The following is a 21740-nucleotide window of genomic DNA, read 5'->3' on the forward strand; positions in this document are numbered from 1 at the left end:
TAATGAGGGAAAAAATGAACTTAAATGATTTTAGTATATGGCTGCAATATAACAAAGAGTGAAAAATTTAAGGGGGTCTGAATACTTTCCGAACCTACTGTACTTGACCTCTGCTGACCTGACAGCATTCCTACTTGCTTAACTGCTACTATCTAAATATTTGAATAAAATGAATCAAATTACACTTTATTGCGATCATGGCTAGGTTTTATCCTAGCATGCATGAAGACAGGAATTTCCTCTTTATTTATTTTACATGCATGTTTTTGGGGATGTGGAAGAAAGCCATCACAAACAAAAGGAAAGCTCACAAACAAAAGGAAAGCACACAAACTCTAGATATGGCTAAGAACCGATTATTTATTGTTCCTGGAGGGAGGTAACACTGGTACTGCCTTTGGTTTAAAATATAAAAGTGTTTTTAGCTGGCGTCAGCCTCTACACATAGGTGTTGTCAGAGACACTGTTTGAGCCTGTGTCCTTCCTACAAGGGTTTATACAATACAGTGAGGATGCACCTGTTGGCATCCTTGCATCAGTCTAAATCTGGAGATCCAGGAGTGTCCATTACTGTCTCTTGATGATGATGTTTGGTATTGATTGAAATACTAGATGGAAGCATCAGTTACCCTCCCATCAGCGATTTGTCCAATTCATGTGAAACCTGGCAGTTCATGTTATTATGCACAGTGTGATGCTGTTCTCTCAAGGATAAAAACTCACCAAACGCAAAATTAGTCAGGAGATGTGACAACCCAGTTGATTGTAAAATTAGAGGCAAACTTGCTGCAGCTGTAAACTCATAATTATTCCCCTGGGCTTTGTCTCATTAACCTGACAGATGTATGAGTCGTTACTCATGTGATTAACTTTGTGCGCAACCTCTTCATTTTTTTTAAGCTTCACCTGCAGCCATGCTGTCAATTCATGTTACTTTGCTGGACAGAACCTGCGAAAGAGGAGAATTAGTGGCTAAAAACAGCTCTGCTCCCTAAACACGTTTTAATTACTACGGCACTTGTGCATGTTGGTTTTTCCTTTGCTCCCATTGTTGTGGATCAAACTGCTTAGAAAACACTGACAATCTATTTGAGCCTAATATACCGTTGAGTTTCCCCGACTCAGGAGAGAGCTTATATTTGCATCTTTCTCTTTGCAGTTATTTCCCCTATGCATTATTTAATCTAGAAAGAATTTACTGATATTATGCTGCTGTACTGTGTATCCACATTTGACATGAAAATGACTTGCATCTCATTTGAATGTATTTATCTATATCTGTGTTTACACTTCTCTCCCTCTTGTGTGCACATTGTGGCTGGATTAACGTATGTCCACGACTGTCAAAACGATAGCGTTGTGTGTTTGAGCATGTTTAAATCCCAAAAATACTTTTTGTGTACAGTCAGTTATCAGTGAGAAGATAAATTGAGTATTCACAGCCAGAGAAGGCAAATGAAATTTTGTGATTGATGCCACATTTTGTCGGCATGATATGTATGGTATGAAGCTACAGCCAGCAGCTGGTCAGATTAACTTATCACAAAGAAAAAGGCACGAAATAGTCATGTCAGTAGTGAACATGTCTCCTTTTAATAGTAACAAAATCTGCCTACAGTACCTCTAAAGCTCACTACTTAATATATTATCTTGTATGTTTGATCGGGACAAAAAACAAGTGTAAAAACTACAATTTATAGTTTTACAGCGACAACACAACTCCAATTACTGCGCCCAGCCAAAAAATAGCCCCGCACAAAACCCCAGGAAACCTACAAGGTTTGAATGAAACAAACAATAAAATAAGTTAATTAGGGAGGCTTAGTGTAGCCGAGACCTGTTTTGTTACCTTTTGACAAAAGCAGGCAACTGTGTCTTCATATTTTTTTTGTTCTAAGCCAACCAGCCTCTAGCTATAGCTTCATATTCAAGGCTATGAGAGCAGTATCTGTCTTATCTAATGCTCAGCAAGAGAGTAAGTGTATTTTCCAAAACATTTAGCTATTCTTTTAAGTAAAAATATAGAATATCAGGTTCATTCAGCTGTATCCCTTTTGCGTTTAGCATACCGTCTTAACATACTGTATTAAAGGCTGCCTCTGATGATGATTCATCTACAGTTGTGTGCTTTAAAATAACACACTAGAGTGTGAATCTCATATTGATGTTGAATGGCTCTGCAGAAAAAAAAAACGGTCTTCTCATTTCCTTTACTACCAGTTAAATGGATTCTGTCACACATATTAAAAACAAATCTGCAGCAGAGTGTGACACATCAAAGGGGAAGTGGAAAGCAAGCGCCCTTGTTAATGGAGAGAATTGTGGAAGTGGGGACTGTGGGATGTTAGGGGGACATAATAGTCCTGACAATCAACCAGCTGAGTGCCTGTCCTTTTTCCCTGCAGGGGGTTTTGGGTGGAGACAGAGCGCCGGAGCCTGCTGATACTTCATGAGCCGACAGAGTTAGAGGTCTGAACAGATGGGAGATAAGAAACCGAAAGATGGGAGTGTGAGGAGTCAGAGTTAAAAGCATTGGATTTCCTCTTTGACGTTGATAGATTGATGAGCTGGAGCTCACTGCAGATATCTAAATAAGTATAGCTTGGTGAGTTCTCGCCAGATAAAAGACTGTCTCGCACCATCCAGTTTGAAGATTTAGATGAAGAACGTTCCTGATATCTTCTTTTGGTTAGTGTTAATACTAGAGTTAGAGTCAGTGTAGCTGCTTCAATTTAATGTCGCCCCTGACTGTTTCACATTCTGCCAATTATGCGGTAACACAGAAATGCAATGCTTTGCCTTTTAGGCATGTCTATAACACATACTGACAAAATGTTTCATTAAATGCATCACTTTTGACTTATTTACTTTTGCTGATTTATTATTTTGAGAACAAAACGTGTTTTGAGCGCTTTAAATTGACAACAGTTATTTTCCCCATGAAATCACACCTGTTACTGAGTATTTATTTTAAAAAATGAATCATTCTAGAAGTGATTTGTTTGAGTGGGGAGAACAGGGAGCTCACCTCTCTCACAGCTGCTTTAGTTAATCTCTTTCATGTGGTTCATTGCTTCAGCACCCCTTAGGGAGCTGGGATTTTTCACTACTGACATACATTTTTCATCTTTACATGGTCTCCAGCAGCATCCACTGTAGGCCACTGCAGTGTTTCTAAGCCACAGAATTGTTTGTCGTTTCATGCCTTAGCTGTGGTAGGCCACAGATTTGTTCAGATTTGAGTCAGCAAATTCAAAGCAAGCTGCTATAAGACTTTGTTTTGCTTTCAGAAATACACTGATGTGACCCCCACAGCATAAAAACACCTGTCTAGGCTTAAATGGTATACACACTGTGATGACTGTGGTTTTTTTTTTATAATTGTGTTTCATATAGAATGGCCCTTGAGACACAATCTGTTTTGGCCTTCAATCAAATCAAACAAACAAACAAAAAAAAAAACAGCAGAATTGACCTTTTAAAATAATCTATCAAGAGGTTACATTTGCATCAATATTTTCTTTCAGAAGTCTATTAACATTTTCTTCCTATTCACACTCCATGGACTGAGAAAAGTGATGAGAATGGCAGAATGGCTTTGTATACAATGCTCGCATAGTTGTCTTCTATTCAGTCCTGGCGATAATGTGGAGTACTTTCAAAAAGCGCTAGTACAGCCCCTCTGGTTGCCACATTGATAAAGTGAGGACAATGTAAGCTTCTAATCAACTTCAACAGCTTACTGCACAGCAACCCTGAAGGCATTTTACCACAAAAATGAAGCATTGCTGAAGGAATAATCCGGTAATATCTTTAATTTGGCTGTGCAGTTTTAACTGTTTCTACAAAACTTATGGTTATGAGGCCCAAAACTGACAAGATGTTGTAAGAGGTTATCTGAACAGTCAGCAATAACTGAATACATAAATAACTAATATTATTAATTAAATAATTGTAATGCAATGTCAAAAAAAATATAAATATACCTTTTCTTTAATTTGCAATCAGCTAGTGAAAACAAAAAGCTAAATACTTTTTCATGTTCTTCTGTCTAAAGTCTTCTAACAGTAGTTAAAGGATAAGTCCAGTCATTTTCTATATTAACACTATTTTAAACAAAGACTAAAACAAACAATGATTTGCCTCTCCTCACGATAAATCAGTCTGCCAGAACTGGATTTGTTTGTTTGTCTGTGCTGTAGTAGACCTCCATATTACATGTTCTGTTGGAACTAGTTGGACAAAAGTGCCACTAGTTGCTTAAAAAGAGTAACTAGTAAAGGTTTTTGTTCAACTAGTATGGCAAAATATCCAGCCAATGCCCAATTAGTGATGACAAAGACTGAACTAGTGGAGGACAATTATGTCTGATATCGAGGATATCAAAGAAATGTTGAAAAGGCTTGCCATAAGCATGGAATCTGCAAGCTAGTATAGCAGGCTTCATTAGCTTTACAATTCTGTCTAAAATGTGTTACCTTGTTAAATTGTGCAAGGAATAAATGACAAATCATTAAATGTGTGGCAAAAGCAAATAAATAGGTGAACTTAGGAGTGAAAACTAAACAAAAGAGCAACACATGCTGTAAGGTGATTGTTCATGAGCATCCTGTTATCAAATGCATTTCCACATTGAATATGCCAAAATTGACACAAACTCTTTTGAAAATGGTGGAAACAATCTGCTGCTCTGCATTCTACTGTCACATTATGTTTGCCTGAATTGTGTTAGTGTAAAGTACCCTTTACTTGTTGACTGTCAGTCATTGTGAAAAGTACTGACTCACTTGCAGACATGTGACAGGGCGGACTAATTTCACTTGTTTGGATGTAGAGTTCCCTGAAAGTGCAGGCTTGTCATACAGTAAGCTTTTCATATTTAAGGACAAAAAGACTCAACATGACCTTGACTGACAGTCAACTGCTAAATCAATAGCTGGCTGTTTTTGTGTGGGCTATATGGATCACCTTGCTCTCTGAGCAATAGTTGCTGTCGGTTCTTTTGTCATTCAGATCGAATCCATCAGATGTGTATTATATCCTCTGCTGTGAAAGGAAATACAATCTAGGCAAAGCAAAAAAAAAAAAGAAAAAAAGAAAAAGCTTTACTGGGGAGGACCGTGACTCTGAATCTTGACAGCTACATCACAGTCTTGGCTGTGTGAGGCATTTGTCGGACATGGCATCTTGAACTGTTAACTCATGGGGGTATGAACAGCAGAAAAAGGCTGAAAATAAACTACATGTGGTGCCTTCATCTTTTACAGCAGTCTTAGATGTAGTTTAGAGCTGAATGAACTCTTGGATTTTCATGATTGATGCAGCTCTTCTGAAATAATGACTTAGATTTAGTTTACACTGTGAACGAATGTGAAAGAAGAACAAACCTGTAAAAAGCAGCAGCGAATGAGATGGAAAAGTGTACAGAATATGAGAGGATCCATGTAATAAGCAACAGCTGAGGGTTAAAGTGAAAGTATTGTTTATATAAAAACATGCAGAACAAATGTCAGATTGTTTTCAAAATAAGTTTAGAGTCTGTTTTAGGATTTTCAGTCCTACGCAGTTTCACTGACGCACAAACTTCAAGTAGTACACTTCACTCTATATAATTTTGATTTAAAAAACTCAAAATGAAAAGAATGACTAACTGCAGTCCTTACTGAATGTATTTTTATTGTGCAGACACACAAGTAACACAATGGGTGGTTTCACACTATTCAAAGCACCACAGAAATGACCTCTGGTATTAAATGAGGCCAAATAAACAGACTATATGTAGCAATAAATCTTACTTGGGTTGTGTCTTACATCTGCATATGTCTGACTGTATGTCTAATCCTGTCGTCTATAGAAGCCCAGCTGCCAAGGAAAAGTTTTGTATTTATAAATAGGTATTTGTAATGTAAATATGGACATATATTTAGCAGCTTGTGTCTGCATCGTGCATGAAAACACTCACTGGGAATAGATTCAGCCTCTTTTTGTGTGAAGATGTTATTCAGAGAGAACTGATTTTTAATATTTCTTACTCTGCAGATTTACATCTTGTGCCCAATGTGGCTGAAAATCCCAATAAAGGATGTAGATTTTGATTTTGATTTTTCCAGTTTGAATATTGGTTTATGTGAGGATTTTTTTGGGGGCTATTTAAACCTTTTTACAAATGTTTCAAAGACAACTGAATCCAGCAAAACCTTTCCTACAATATTACAAACAAAATAACATCAAAGCAGGACATTATTTGTGAAGGTGTTTTGTAGACTACTGCAGATGACTTCATCAGTGGAAAACATAACTAGCCCAATTCACTTGCTGCTTACCAAATGCACAGCACAACAAAACATGTGAAAATTCAGCATATCTCCAGAAATAGCTCTAATGAGCTGGGGTGCAGGCTTGTGTGTAAAAGTTAAGATCAGATGTAGTAGTCTGTCTTCACCCTCCTGAAAACTGCAGCTCAAGCTGTACATCCTCACCTTCTGTCACCTGGCTTACATCCCAGTCCTGCTGTTGCAAGAGAAACAGCATGAACATCTTCAAAACACGTCAAGGACTCTTCACACAGTTTCATCACAAGCGCTACAGTGGTGAAGAGGCCCTTTTACACTCGGGTGAATATAAGCTCTCATTTTTTATTCTGGCTCATCAAGCAGCTGTCTAAACAGAGCTGAGTTTGCTCAGGTACCCATCCCTGACTGGAGGAAAATGCCATGTATTAGACTTATTGCTATGCACTGTTTTGCATCAGTGAACATTTCTGGGTACTTGCCTAGATCCTGACCCATTTTGGTGTCTTTGTGTTTCTGATATTTAGATCAAATGATATCGAGGAAGATAAATGCCATGCTGTCAGGCTGGCAGGTTGTGTGGAGGCTATATCATAGAGCAAATGAGTTAAATAAATGCCAGGATCAAGGGTGGATGTTTTGATGAAATGAGTCTGCTATACAGTTGAGAGGATTCATGAAATCCCTTTCCAGCCAAAATGATAAGAAATGGATGATCTTCTGCACTAAATCTGACTCTTCAGCCCCGCAAGCTGTTCAAACTACACGTTTGAAACGGAGTTGATTTATTGTTAAGTAAATCAAATATGAACGAACAAATTCAGAAAGAAGACATTTATTTAAAACAGTGTGATGCTTGTATTGCTTCTATCAATCTCAGGTGTTAATCACTGTGTGCAGATGGCACCATTCATTATGACTACCACTCAGAAACTGAGATGAGGTGTGATCTGTGACTGGCTGCTGCTGTATATTCTGGGGGCAGTCACGGGTTGGGCTCATAAAGTAGCTGTGACATCTGGTCAGAACACCAGCAGTGGGCTTGACTTGCTTAATGAACTAACATGTTCGCATTGGCAGCACTAAGTGAACCATTTATTAGTGAGCAGGGAACAGACATGGGATGCACTGGGGCTGGAAATGACAGCAGCCGCCGGATGACAACACCTTTCAACACAGCTGAAATATGTAACGTATTCATGCTGCGCTTTTCTCATAGATTTTCAATGTTAGGTTTTTACCTTAGGCCATATCGTCTGCCAAAATACAAAATATTATTATGATGAACCTGAACAAAAGAGACATAAGGACAGCGTGGACTATCACCCTGTGAAGATTTTGACTGAAATGAATGTTTGCTGACCTAAGGACATTTTTAAGTACATGTGAAAGATTATCACACTTAAATGATTTAGCACAAGTTAAAGGTTTTATTGTCCACTAGGCTTGCAACTTGTCTTCATAATACAACCTGCAACACAAAAAAGAAAAGGGGAAACACACACTGTATAGTAAAAGTCAAAATAATAATAAAAAAATAATAAAAACTGTAAAGCACAAAATAATGGCAAATCTTTGAAATGACAGTTTGACATTTTGAGAAATGTGCTTATTCATGTTCTTCTCGAGAGTCAGAAGAAAAGACAATTGCATGTTTATGGTAAGTATGAAGCTACGTAGATGAAGGAGATGGTTAACGTTGCTTAATACCTAGACTGGAATTACAAAGAAATGTAGCATAGCTTTGTCTGCATTGCCTGATTATTTCTTTATGCTAAGCAACCTTTCTCTTGGCTGTAGCTTCATTTTTTACAATACACACAAGTGCTTTCAACCTTCTCATCTAACTCCCAGCAAGAGAGTGAATAAGTGTCTGTCTTAAAATGTCAAACTGCTCCTTTCAGTATATATGATAATCTGTATAATTATTCATGTGACAAGCAAGTCAACATCTGTCTGACTTGATTCTGAGGAAGTGTGACAAATGACATTGTGTCCTTGGTGTGTAGTCATTTTTATATGCAGTGAGCCTTTGAGCCTGACATTTCGTGCATCAAATGCAGTAGGGTAATTCCCTTCAATCCACCGACTGTCTCTTTATGACTCCCCCAGTTACAATCTGTCAGCACACACGCCTGACATCCGGCGTGGCATTCCGTATAGCGATGCAGCTTTTAGCCAAAGACAATCAGCTCGTCCTTGAGATGGAGGTGCAAAAGATAGACCTCATCACTTCGTCACCTCGGGCTTTTCATATAAGATTTTATTATCTTGTTAGGAACAAATAGCAGTTATTTCAGAAAATAAGGCAGTAATCATGAGAGCTGGCATGAAAAAGTGTGCAGCCATCATTTATTTGTTCACACAGCTACTGACTGAATTAGTGTGTTGCATGTCTGAGGTTGTCTTTCCGCCTGGGCCAGTCTGAACCCATAAACAGATGGTATCATACATGACTGCAGAATGTGTTGGTATCAGCTTGAGCTGTGCTACCTCTATTTATCACATTTTTATACATTTCTCTACTTTTCTTGTCTCATTACTAAGTCAGTGAACACTGGCAGAGTGGGATTTAGTACACTATTTATTATTATTTATTATTTTTATCTGTACTTGTAAGTTATGTTTATTCTTAATGTATATTGTTATTTACATTGTACAGCACTTTGGTCCACCTTGGTTGTTTTTAGTGTTTTATAAATAATGTTGGAATGGAATGGAAATAGAATTTAGAAAAGGTACATTATGAGAAATATGCATATTACCTTTCTTGCATAGAGATAAATAAGAAGAGCAGCACTTTCTTATTTATACAGTATAGTAAATACAAAGCTATCACCAACAGATGGTTTGCTTAGTTTAGCCCAAAGAGAAAGGAAAGCAGCTAGCCTAGGTAATCTGCCTAACAGCACCACTAAAACGAACTATAGAAAGGATATATCATATTTTTGTACACATCTCATCATTTAGACAAACCTGTGGGAGCTGTTTCTCCCTATTAAGCCTTTTTGACTATAGGAATCTATCAACCCATGACAGAACATATACACCTTCTTGCGGGTTTCCACTGCCCTCAGCCCACTTTGGAGGTGAATTCTCGAAACTAAATTTCAGTACCCAAAATGGGAGCATGATGGGGGAGAGGCTGGGTGCTTTCAGGGTTGTCTCCCTTGATTGGTTAAACACCAGTGTCCGCACATAGTGTTACACGTAGGGCGTGGTTCAGAGGTAAAACAGGGATTTCATCAGGCTGACTGCAGGCAAAGCAATGAAGAGGTCACATTTCTGCAGGTTTGTGTTCTACTTGTTCAGCCACTGTTTGATAACCTGCTCAGTCTCTAGGATGATTAAGGATGCATTTCACTCTCTGCTCAGCTATGTGTGTGAGGAGCACAGCACCGCCCTCTATGGCACATTAAAGAGCAGTCCCTGTAAACAGGGAAGACTAGAGAAAAAGCAAAGCCGAAAAGACCACAGTCGGCCGGGTGGCGAGTCTGGGAGGCTCCAGTTTATGGCTCATTTAGCTCCTGTGGTCGAAAAACAGCCCAGGTCTGGTCTTTGTGCTACACTAACAGGCTTCTAGCTGTGACCAGAGGCTTCATATTTTTTGTATTCATAAAAGTGTAATTGATCTTCTCCTCTAAGTCTCTGCAAGAAAGCCAATTTAAAAGTGTTTCCCAAAATGTTGCACTATTTCTTACTTTTCTTTTTTTTAACAGCCTCTTGGCCATTGTTACCCTCAGTTAGCATAAAACTGTTCTCACCATCCTACCTGCAGAAATGGTGAATGTGAGCTCTGCTGGAAACTCTTTTCTAACAGTCGAGTGGTCAGGGAAACATTATCCTCATATGCGCTTTTAAAAGTCTAACCTTAACACAAATGTCACAATCAGTCATTTGGAGGCCAATATTAACAGTTATTACTACAAAAAGTTCATTAAGAGCATTGACTTTCAAGGTTAATCTGTTTGAAACAGCTTTGTGTACAGTGGGATTTAAAATGTGACCAGCTAGCGCAACTAATAAGACATTCAGATGGTTCAAAACGAAGGAAAGGAAGGTTTTATTTATTGGTTGTTGAAAAACAGTTTTAAAGTCAGGCATTTATCTGGTCCCACTGGACTTTGTTTCCAGCAAAGCTCTCAAGTATCACAAAAACAGTAAGACAGAGGCTAAAATACCAGAATCTTCTATTTGGTACAAATCAGATCAACTGTAAATATGCAGAAGAATGTTATTCTAATATTGAAAAGAAATGGATTCATCACCTCCTTACCTGTGGGTCCTTGTTAGTCTTTGCCATCATGTTTCATCAACTTTTCTCTCCAAGGCCAATTTTATCTCTGTGTACAGCAAACACAAGTTAAGATCAACAGAATTTATTTAGACTTTTTCACAGGAACAGATGCATAAGCAGAATATTCACCAGATAGATTAATGTGTATTTTATTAAGAGTGTTGTTGCTGAAAAAAAACAACAACAATGTTGCCAAAGGTGATAAACATGGCAAACCAACAAAATAAACATCTCCCAGATTTTACTGTGCCTGAGGCTGCCACCCAAGACTGCCTAATGGACGAGTATCGCTGTGAATCTATGTGTGGACTAATGGCTGAGAGATGTGAAGACAGCTGCAAAGTCTTTAAGCACCTTAGACTCCACTATTTTGTGCAAAACAAGAAAAATGCACAATGAGCAATGGCTCTCTTTTGAAAATCCTTTTTCTAATCTGAATGTGAGAGGAGTTTTATCACTGGCTTTCACTTTAAGAAATACATCCACAGTGGGCTTGGCTGGCTTCGAGCTGGCGGCCGGCTTGTTATGAAAATCATAAGACACTTCTGGCAAAGGCTCCATGAGCATCACTGGCACATGCAGAGTTTCCAGCAGCACTGATTACTTCCAACTCATAGGCGCAAATAAACATGAGAGTTAAGAATCAGAGCAAACTTAACATGGAAAAGGGTTGAAAATAGGGAATTATATTTCCAAGTAGTGATCATTTAATCATCGTCATTTTATTCTTGGCAGTCTGATAAACATTGCTGTAGCTTGCTGCTGATTTACACTAATGTTACGCTAAGAAAACAGTTTTGAGAAATATACTGTATGATAATGTGATCTATTGTTATGTGCAAACAGAAAACATCTTGATAATTTAGCAATAAGCTGACACATTATTTCTCAGTACTCAGTACTAAGAAAAACAGATGCTTTATGGAGAACAACGTGAACCACATACCGAGCTTCTTTACTAATTGATGAAGGACTCAAACATGTCTGATGGCTGAGTAGCAGTCCTCGGTCCTCTGGGAGCCGCTTCCTGTGCCTTCCAAAGAAGCACAAGCAGAAAATACCCATCTTATATAATTATATAAAGACAGATGTCTTGTTTTTACACCAGTTTCTCAGTTTAAATGAAATATTTGTTTCATAAAGTTTTGATGAAAGTTCTTTCATCAAATATGATGTTCCTCCTGAACCTGTTCATTAATTAAAAGGCTCTTTTGCAGAAAGTGATCTTCTGTTTCACAAGCTGAGAATAGCTACACATCGCACACAGCTCCTCTTATGACTGTAAAGTGTTATCTACTGTCTGTGTCTACTGACTGATACTTTGTTCTTGATGAAATATTTTTGTCACCAAATGAAGTATTAAGTACAGTAAAACCTGCTGTAACAAACAAAAGCTCTACATTTATAAAAACGTATTCAGCTGATTTAATATTGATAAAAACTGATCAGAGGTTTTTAAAGTTGTCTTGTCTCAATCAATCCCAGTAACAAACTTTTCAGGCAGCCTTACTGGCCGTCAAGCGTGGTGCCAACTTACTGGGGGTCTTGGTGAAAATCCAAAACTTTGCTGCATTATAGTAAAAAATGTAAACGATAAAAAAAAAACCTCATCATCTTTGTGCATGTAACAAATGTAAAATCATGACTTACTGCAGCCTTACAGGAGACATCTATCTTATGACAATTTAGCACCAATACAAACAGGTATTACTGCTGTATCTTGCACTACTGAGTCAGCTTTGTTCTGTTTTGTCTTTGTTGTTATGCGTTATCAGCACAATTGTGCGTTGCAGTGTATTTGAATACATTTTCAAAATGAGCTGCATTTTTGGAAAAATGTGAAGAAAAGTGTGAATTATAAACAGGTCAGCAGTTATTGGTCCTCCGGGATTAAACATAGCTGTGTTTGCAGAGCTATAAGTGGCACATACATAGTGATATTAGAATAAGAGAAAGCAAACAATAACAAAGTGTAAAAGAAAAACAAAACAAAACAATCAAAAAATGAAAAGTGTTTGACAGAAAATGCCGTACGTTATAACAAGGTAATCTGCCTTTGTATGTACTTTCTTCCCTGCAAACCAACCTCATATCTAGTAGTCACTAATCTGCTGTTCTACTACTTGGATGATTAATTATTTCTAATTGCGCCAGTTTTAGTAAGACTTTTGTTTCCTTTATCTCCTTTGTTTCCATTATTTTAATTGCATGTCTATGCTTTATTGTGTTTTTAATGATCTGTCAGGGTTATAAAAACTGCATACTGTATCACTTGCAGTTGATGTAAATGAGCTTTAATGTGAATTCATGAACATGTGCAGCAGGATGGAAATGATATTTCAGTCCTTTATGAACAACGTGAACACAGTGAGCCGCAAGAAAATGTTACTCTTAATTCCAAAACATAAATGGTCTGTTATGAGTCAAAGTACGTGGTGGGAATGTTAATTCAGTCTGGGAGGCCAAATAAGCAAATGACCACTGATGACTTCAACGAACCTGCTACAAATCATTTGCATCCACTCACCTGTTATGTTCCTGTCTGTGGCGATGAAATCACACTGTAGTATGTTTCTAAATCTGTAAACAAAAACACAAACAAAATGATCAACATGTCAGTCTTAGCACCAGTAATAAACAGATATAGACTGACGCACTCCATGCAATGTTGAATGTGTGTCTACAGTACATAGCACAGATCAGTCATTGCATTCCATCACTGTGAAAAAAGTAAACCAATTCAAGTTGTTAAGTTTTGAGCAAAACTTCGGGAATTTATTTCTATCACTCGTGATGCTTTAGTTTTTCGAACATTATTTTAGTGCCTTTTATTAGAATTTATTATTTCTTTTATCACAGTTTAGCTGATTCTAGTTAGATATATCAAGGGATTTTAAATTCAACAGTGCATTTATTGGGTGTTTAAAATGGGGCAGGTTTACTTTTTTTAAGTGGAAGTTAGCATTTGAAGATTAAATTAGGATTATTATTAGGGTTACCTGTTTAATGTTTAGTCTTCCTTTCAGTCCCGTGATCTACACTCTTAATGAGAGCCAGGCTTCAGGTGTACTAATCACAAAAGAGAATTCAAATCGCTAAATGGACTTCAGCTTTGATGTTTAAAACACGAACAGTTACAGTGATACAGGGTTTGCAGGATGAATAACAAAAGTACAGAAAGAGGTTAGCAGACATGAACCGCATGAAAGACTGTTTTTTACTTAGCAAAAACACAATACCAATAACTACATCCTGTAGGGCCCACTGTGATCTTCAGGAGTCAGCTTCAAACGCTGCGCATATTTAAGGCATTATTATGATAGTATATGAGGACTTCTTACCTCTTCTAACTCCGTATCATTCTCAGAGTGTCTGTTTAATGATGTAAAATGTCAGAGAATGGCTTAAGAAAAGAAATGTATTAGTTTCTAAATATGAAAGTAACCAAAGAATCAAGGACAACTGAACAGGAATATTAATTATTTAGCAAATGATGCATTTTGGGACAGGTTGGACTTTCTTTATGAAATGAGTTAGCTTTTACCAGAAAGCTGATGTTACGTTTTAGAAACAAGAAACTCCAATAGTCAGTTATAGCTGTAAAAACATAAAACAATAAAAACCAATTTATAGTCTCTTAGCCACCTATTTAGAAAGTCTTACACACTGTGTTGAGGTTTGTGTTGTTTTTATTAAATGCTTTAAGTACAAATACAGATTACACACAGAACAAACACGCATTATAAATTACACACTATACATTGGCGATTGCTTTCAGTCCAAAAACAAAACAAAACAAAACAAAACAAAACAAAGAAACAAAAAAAAAAAAAAATGTTTTGCACGATTACGAACTCACAAATTGTATAATTTAAATTCACAATGTAACTTAGGCTAACTTTAGATATCAACTCATGTATGCCATGAAGTCATCAGACAGCTATGGGACAATCTGAGGACTGATTTAGATTTTTAACAAAAATTTTGGAAGGAGTATTTAGGCAATTTAGTCAGTTCGCATTCAGGTCTTCAAGGGTTGGTTTCCATCTTTTGCCTTTAATGGCGTTAATCAGTTCATTTGTGTTCAGAGTTGTGTGGTTCTCTGTCTGCTGCTATAATTATGATTTTTGCAAATCAAACCACAGTTGGAGTCAAACAGGAAATGGAGCTTCTGGAGACCAACGCTATTCTGTAGCTTCAAGAGACAAATTAACCAGAAAACCGCCCTTGGTTTATTTTTATTGAGCCAAATACTGAATACGCCCGTGGAAAAAAACTGTGTCATGAAGAGGCCAGTTTGAATCTCACAAGGTTACGTTTTCGCTTTAAGGTATTAGTTAGGAAAAGATCCACTTAAACCAGATGGAGCCCACAGCCAGACCAATCAGTGAACTGTGGAGAAAGGTGATGGAGTTTGAAAAAGGATCATTTTAAACTTGGAGTGGGAGTCACACTTACACCGCAGTTCTGTCTGGTTAAAGGCTCATCCTGCCCGTAAAATGATTTTGGGTAACCTGCCGTAAGATAGGCAGGGTTTCAAGGAAACCAAAAAGTTTGTCATACACTAGTGTGTGTTCATGAAAGGGCATACTCCAGGGCAGCTGTGGAACCGCAGAGTCTCTTGCTCATTTTATGTCTGTAGCCACCTGACATGTGATGTGCCAGGACAAAACGAATAGCATGTAAGTTTTTTTTTCCACTCCTTGTCTGACAACTTCAACAATACGTTCTCTGTGATGCTGACCCCCCAAAACACACAGTGCTACAAATGTAAGGAAGCAAAAGACAAATGATGGCGCTGTTAGGTGGAACAGTGAAGTCACCTGTGTACTTCAAACATGCACAGCTACAGTATGACAAAGTTACTGTGTACTCGAATCCTGGCATTACAGGGTTGTCTAGTAAACCTTGATAATCACTGGATTAAAGGCAATAAATGGAAACAACTTTGTCAAATTTTGATGTATAATTTATAAGGACAAAAATCTGATGAAACTGCAATTTAAACAGCCAGTTTTAAGAACAACCTTCCTGTACATGACTCAGTGTGTCTCTTCTTTTCCTCTCTGTATTTTTAAGACTTTTATTTAAAAAAAAATCAGGATACTGTTAGATTTTGTGTATTTATGTGCTTTTTTATGTGCTATTTTTTTAATTCAATTTCTGAAGGAGACAGACAAGAAGTAACTGTTACAACATTTTATGAGGAATTAAAAAAGTAATTATAAATAGTCTAAAAATGGAGGTCACATATCGGGAGCACCTTCAGTATCTACCATAGGGATGTTTCCTGTAGCCGCCCCTTGTCAGCCGTAAAACAGGGGCTTTGGGACTGCGATGGGTAGTCGCCCACTCTTCCTCTGCAAAAACAGTTAAAGAAAACATTACAGAAAGTGGCTGAAGTCGCCATACTGAGAAAGTTCATGTCACAAAGTCAAACTCTGAGCTCAGCTACAACTATACTATCTTCTCACAATCCATTTAACCGAAGACAAGAAAATTCAAGTGAGCAAATTCTATCCCAGGTACTACAGAGGCTTCTCTCCACAGAAAATTAATTTCATAAGCTCTTTGCCCTCTGCTGGACCAACACAGAGATCTGACTGTCAGCTCTTCCTTCCTTAGAGCCAAATCACCCAAAGTTGGCCACCTCTGCTGCATGGCACATTGCACTGCTTCCAAATAAGAAAGTGTTTATGGAGCAGAAAATCAAATCACTGGCCCCTTGGTTTTGGTTTTGTCCGACCTCAACACCCCAGTGCACACTTCATTGTGCTGAAAATGAATGAGCCTGCAAACACACTGTGGCAACCAGCTTATCGCTGCTGTCATGTGACAGCATTGTAACTCCAGTTTTGGTGATTTATCACTTTTGCTAATGTTTTGGGAGAACGTATAGCTTCCTTTGCTGATAAAACCTTATGAAAAATCTTTGGAGCAAAAAGGTAAATCTGCTGAGCGGCTGGTGTTTTAGAGATACTAAATATTTACTTTATAATACTTTCAACCTGACAGTGGAGGTTACTCGGTTAATAGCAACAGCCTTTCTGGAAGCCAATGAAGGCACATATCCAAGAGGCAAAACACTCAGCCTTTACAACGTGCATCGGTTAGCCCCCTGAGCATCCACTGGCACATTTACTGTTCTGGTCAAACGCAGCTCGTCGCCTGGATGGTAGAAGAAGTGAAGCGTGCGGGAGTAGCTCCCTGGGTGAGAATGATTAGAAGTGGAATGGAACCACAAGGCTTGTCCTTTGTTTCTCGTCTGTAACACATCTTTTAAACAGCAGTGCAGCGACAGCTGGGATTGTGTGGTCAAGGCTTTTGCTCTTGTCTGGAATTAATTTTTAGTTTGTTTTCAAAATCCTACACTGTGTTCACAAATTCCTAAAGTCAGGTACAAGGAAACACCAGAAAACAGCTGTGATCACAGACTGGAGAGACAGTTACAGAAATTATTTGTGTAAATAGGTAAATAGGTGTCACTAGATATTGTTCAACGTAACAACTTACAGTGGAGAGAGAGGGGATGACACATCAAACAGAGAGTGACACATCTGCATCAGTGATGTTCTGCTCACAAATAAACTCTTCTTACCATAGTTGTAGGATTCATCACTCGTTCCATGTCCATATTTGTAATATTCTGAAATGCTAAATCAGACAGAGTGAAGACACCACAGTCAAAACAAAGACTTTTTTTTTTTTAAGTTGTTGTTGATACCTTAAAAGAGGCTGGGTAAGTTCCTTAAACAGATGGGTAGTGTAGTTTTTAACAAATGTTACTCAACCAGCAGTGAATAGTGGATTTGCTGGGGACTATTTTTCAAATGCAGATTAATACACATTTGCTGCTCTAGTGAACACGGTGCTCACGTTGCCCATGTTGCTCACTGATGTGTTTTGAATAGTTTTTCTATGATAACTGAGCTCTGTGACACGGAGGAATACATGCTGTACTGTAAGTAACAGTAAACAGATGGTGACTGAAAAGTACTGAGTGACTGGAAATGCTTTTTTTAAATCCAGCATTTGTGTGTCAACGTTACCTTGACTGACTGTTGTAACTATCCTCATAGGCTTCGTAGGTGTCATCATCATATTCTCCACCATATCCATCATCATAGCCCTGAGAGGAAACACGCCGTAAACATTAAAGCCGACTTGTCTTCTCACCTCTATCCAATCTAGCTGGTTAGAGATGAATATAAAAACAATCAATATTTAGTTCCAGGGGCAAAGTGCATTAGTTTGTGTCTATAGCTGCAGAGGAAACAGCAAAAATCCATGTCCAACACAGATTATTGATTCAGGATTGCAGGGGAACATGTCTCACTAGTGGGGCTTGATGGACACCTTCCGAGTCTAAAGAGCAATATGGATCGAAACTGCTGATAGGAAGCTACTCAGGAGCGCAGAAAGCCAGCAAGTAACTACAGTCATGTTCAATAACAATAAAATGACTATGACTAAGCAGCATGCATCACACAGTATAGACCTCGGAGGAATTTATAAACAGCTGTACAGATGCTTTGCAGAATGTCTTTCCTCTTAGTACTGGTAACCACATCTCAAATAAAAGACCCCAGTCTGTGCAGCTGTAGGCATCTACTGAGAGCTTTGCTCTCAACCCAGCTGTGCAAGTGCAGGTTGTGGAACATTTCAAGTAAACATTAGAACTTGGTTAGAACAAACCACAAAAGGGCTGCCTAAGATGTTTTGAATATAAAATACTGTAATATTAAATTGGTTACTGTGGTATGTACTGTAAACATTTCACTCCTTTCAATTAAGTCTAAGCTGGGGCTTTTTTAACTGTTTCAGTTGATTTACTCTTAGAGTCTCTATAAACTGAGCAATGTCCAGCTGCACCAGACCACATAACAGAGGAGATGGTCAAAATCTCAATATGCTCAAGAGAGTTTCTTTCAAATGTGCTCACAGCAATTACTTTTTATGAGTGGAAATGTGTACTCGGTGTACTTTTTGCCCTTGGTTTTGCCCCTCAGCACTCATGCTGCCCCATCTTCTTGGAGGAGGTTGCTGGGACTGTATGCAACCTGAGAGGAGGACCACAGACACTATTCCGAAGAAAAAGCTCCTTTCACTTTCTCTGCATTTTTGGGTAAAAAGAATTTATTCTACTTTTTTAGTACCCTCCTTAAAAATTGCTAGATTTGAACATATAAAGGACAGTGGCCCTGTAGTATAAAGATGGAACATTATTTATTAGAAACTATCAGGTTTCTATCAAGGAAAACTGAAACTGAAATATAGGCTAAACTCAATTACAAAGCAGCAACTCCCTTTCAATTCAGTTTGTGTCCAAAGCTTTGACAGGTAGCCTCATATTCTGGTTTATTCATGGTTTATTCATGGTTTATTCATGTCAGCAGGGAGAGCCAATCTCTGCAGACCAAAGGCTCATGTAAACAGCTTAACCTGAATAACAACTGGAGAAAGGTCAGAGTGTGTGCAGAAGAGTAAACTTGTAGCTGTTGTCTGCTCATCTAATTGTTGGATCTTGTTCTTTTAAAAAGATTTAGTGGAATTTAAAGTGCTTATGTTTCTTTTTTGCCGCGATCTAATCTCTTCTAATCCTTCCTAAGCTTGCTATTTCAAAACAAGCTTTACCATGATACAGTATGTACAAATGTTCAGCTCTTTTTAGTGAAGAAATTTTAAATCAACAGAATAAATGTGTCGAAACTGTCAATGAGGCTGGTTTATGCTAGGTGTGGTCTCAAGAGCGTATTATTCCTCCACGTTTGTCTGTAACAGTATAGAGTAATGTCATCTTGCATTAGGTGTGGCCGCCTTTGATAATGCTTTGTGACACAAACACAGACATATCAGCGTGAGGGACGTCAAGCGCAGCAATGCAAATTACATTTATGACACTTGTGCACACTCTCCCTCTCCTGCTGATTCACACAGCTCTGGTGCCTGCGTGGCTTTATTCGTGTGAACATGAATTTGACTAAATTAAAGTTATGGATTATGCCAGGGATTAAGTTGTTCAGGGGATCCAGTATTTGTTTTCTTCCATGAGTCAGAAACCTGCATATCTCAGTAACTGACCACTTTGTTAACAATCCCGTATGACAAGCTGCTCCACACTGGACCGTAGCTGTACAGCAATCAGTGGATTTAATTTCAGTCAAATGTACTGTAAAAATAACAATAACAAATTAGAAAGTGAAGTCATGTAAGAACTTGGGTTTACCTGTGAATCATATTAATACTGGTGCTGACTTTAGACATATAAAAAGGTCAATGCTGTTAGTGCACTGAAGATGCAAAATAAATACCTAAATGCTGACTTCCCTTGAGCACATCATAGCCCAGCATACTGTCTGTAGTTTGTTTACTGCTGAATGGTGTGTGTGTGTATTCAGTTTAAAATGAGGAAGGTTTTGCTAAAGGTATCTCTGACTCATGCTGTTTACATCTTCGAGACCAGCAGTTCTCTGGTTTATAATTTTGAACACAGAAAATGTCACTTTTTAATTTATAGTTTCTAAAAAATACTTTTCTCAAATTTGCCTTGACTAAAGCTTTGAGCCATCACTTAATGGTGTGTTTTCTTTTAAAATTTAAAAAGCTGTTACTTCTAAGAAAACTTGTGTGAGGCCATAGTTTCAGTAATAGACAGTACCTGAACAGTGATTGTCCAAGTTAGAGCAACTCAAAATAGGTAAATCAAGCTTTAGATTTTTCCACATTAAAGAAATGTAGCATTAAATGGAGCTGTAAGAACAGTGACACTGGGTACACCAAGATGCTGAAGGGTGGGGGTTTTTTTTTGTATTAAAAAATTAAAATCACAAAAACAAAAATGTAAGGCATGGAGTAAACGGTGTCTACTCTAACATACAGTAGCTTTCAACATTAGCATGCTTTGCTATCCACAAGTGAACCCGTTTACCCCAGCAGTGGTACCCTAGCGTTACAGAAGAATGTAGCATTTCTTCCATCAGACTTTTGATGTAGCACTTTTGGTTTAGTATCCATATGTGCTATATTTGTAAATGTGTGATCAGAGTGATATAATGTGTGGTGACAACTGAGCTTTCTCCCTGACAACCCTATCTGCTGAGGAAGACAATGAGAGGCAGGTGAAAGCTCCAGACATGCAGTAGCTAGCAGGAAAACCTTAAACTGTAAGTGTATGGTTCCAAGAGGATTTGTTTACAAATTAATTTTGATATACAGCCCACAACACAGACTACATTCGCGTAGTACAAGGTACTGTGTGTAACTAGACCGGCCCTTAATTAATGAGGCTTGATTTGACACTCATCTGTAAAAACAATTAACACTGGTCCATTTTAGCAAGGCATAGGGAATAAATCAAAAGTTAGCACAAGGGTGGAGAGTCCTCACTCAGTGTAATTAGGACAGCGAGAAACTAAAAGCCCTTAGCTCTGTACTTCATTATCAATTGACAACCTGTATGTCCCCTGACAGTGACTGATCTTCATAGGGAGCTGCCTTTGAATGCCTCTACACAGGGCAAAATGGGGAAGGAAATTAGATTTGCAGCCCTTTGTTGCAGTGAATAGGTGCTGCGCTCCACAACTTTCTCCCTGGGCAAATGGAACCAGCACGCACTGTTTGTTCTCCGTGATACACTTTAAACAGAAGTTTACTTTTGAACATATTTACTCCAATTGTGTCACGGTTAAATTTGAGAAACATGATGCAATTATGAGGAGACTGACTTTGACTTTTTTGACACTCAGCAATATTGTCGTATTGACTTCAGGGAAAGTGAAGAGCAAAATAAATCAAACAAGTACATCAGTATTCAAATGTTAAAATTGACGTGCTTGTGGAGTTTAGTTTTACATGTAATTGCATCTGTCTGCTTCTTCCTTCACCAGTGACTTCAGTCCCCGATGATAAAACTTGGACCATTATGAATTCTACCTGAGTTTTCCTCTATTGAGTAATCGAGTGGAAGTGTGTCATACATCTGTTTTAATAAACAGGAGAATACTGCATGGAGAATTTCCATAATTAATCTAACAAATGTGAACTCCAACAGCGCATCTGAATCCACTGTTAAAAGCAATTACAGCAGATGTGCATGCCATCCTTAAAGGTGGCCTGAGAAGCCGCTGTCCTTGAAGAAATATACAGAACCTCAA

General features: G+C 38.1%; 1 protein-coding gene across 9 annotated transcripts in view; it reads right to left on the reverse strand.

Annotated features, from left to right (window-relative positions):
• Positions 1-21740, reverse strand: part of khdrbs2 (KH domain containing, RNA binding, signal transduction associated 2) — an 84004-nt gene that overhangs the window by 17654 nt on the left and 44610 nt on the right. For 2 of the 9 annotated variants that reach the window (XM_020603150.1, XM_020603141.1), the window contains 7 exons: positions 17637-17716; positions 17186-17241; positions 15864-15947; positions 13115-13167; positions 11534-11620; positions 10567-10633; positions 5659-7761 (listed from right to left, as the gene is read on the reverse strand). In XM_020603150.1, the coding sequence (XP_020458806.1) occupies positions 13118-13167; positions 15864-15947; positions 17186-17241; positions 17637-17716 (270 nt within the window). In that variant the 3' untranslated portion in view covers positions 5659-7761; positions 10567-10633; positions 11534-11620; positions 13115-13117. Of the gene's footprint in view, positions 1-5658; positions 7762-10558; positions 10634-11533; positions 11621-13114; positions 13168-13586; positions 15948-17185; positions 17242-17636; positions 17717-21740 lie in introns of those variants that run through there. The other 7 variants (XM_020603147.1, XM_020603143.1, XM_020603145.1 and 4 more) reach the window with 7 other exon arrangements.

This window comes from Monopterus albus, unplaced genomic scaffold (genome assembly GCF_001952655.1).
Source record: "Monopterus albus unplaced genomic scaffold, M_albus_1.0 scaffold60.1, whole genome shotgun sequence".
Lineage (NCBI taxonomy): Eukaryota > Metazoa > Chordata > Actinopteri > Synbranchiformes > Synbranchidae > Monopterus > Monopterus albus.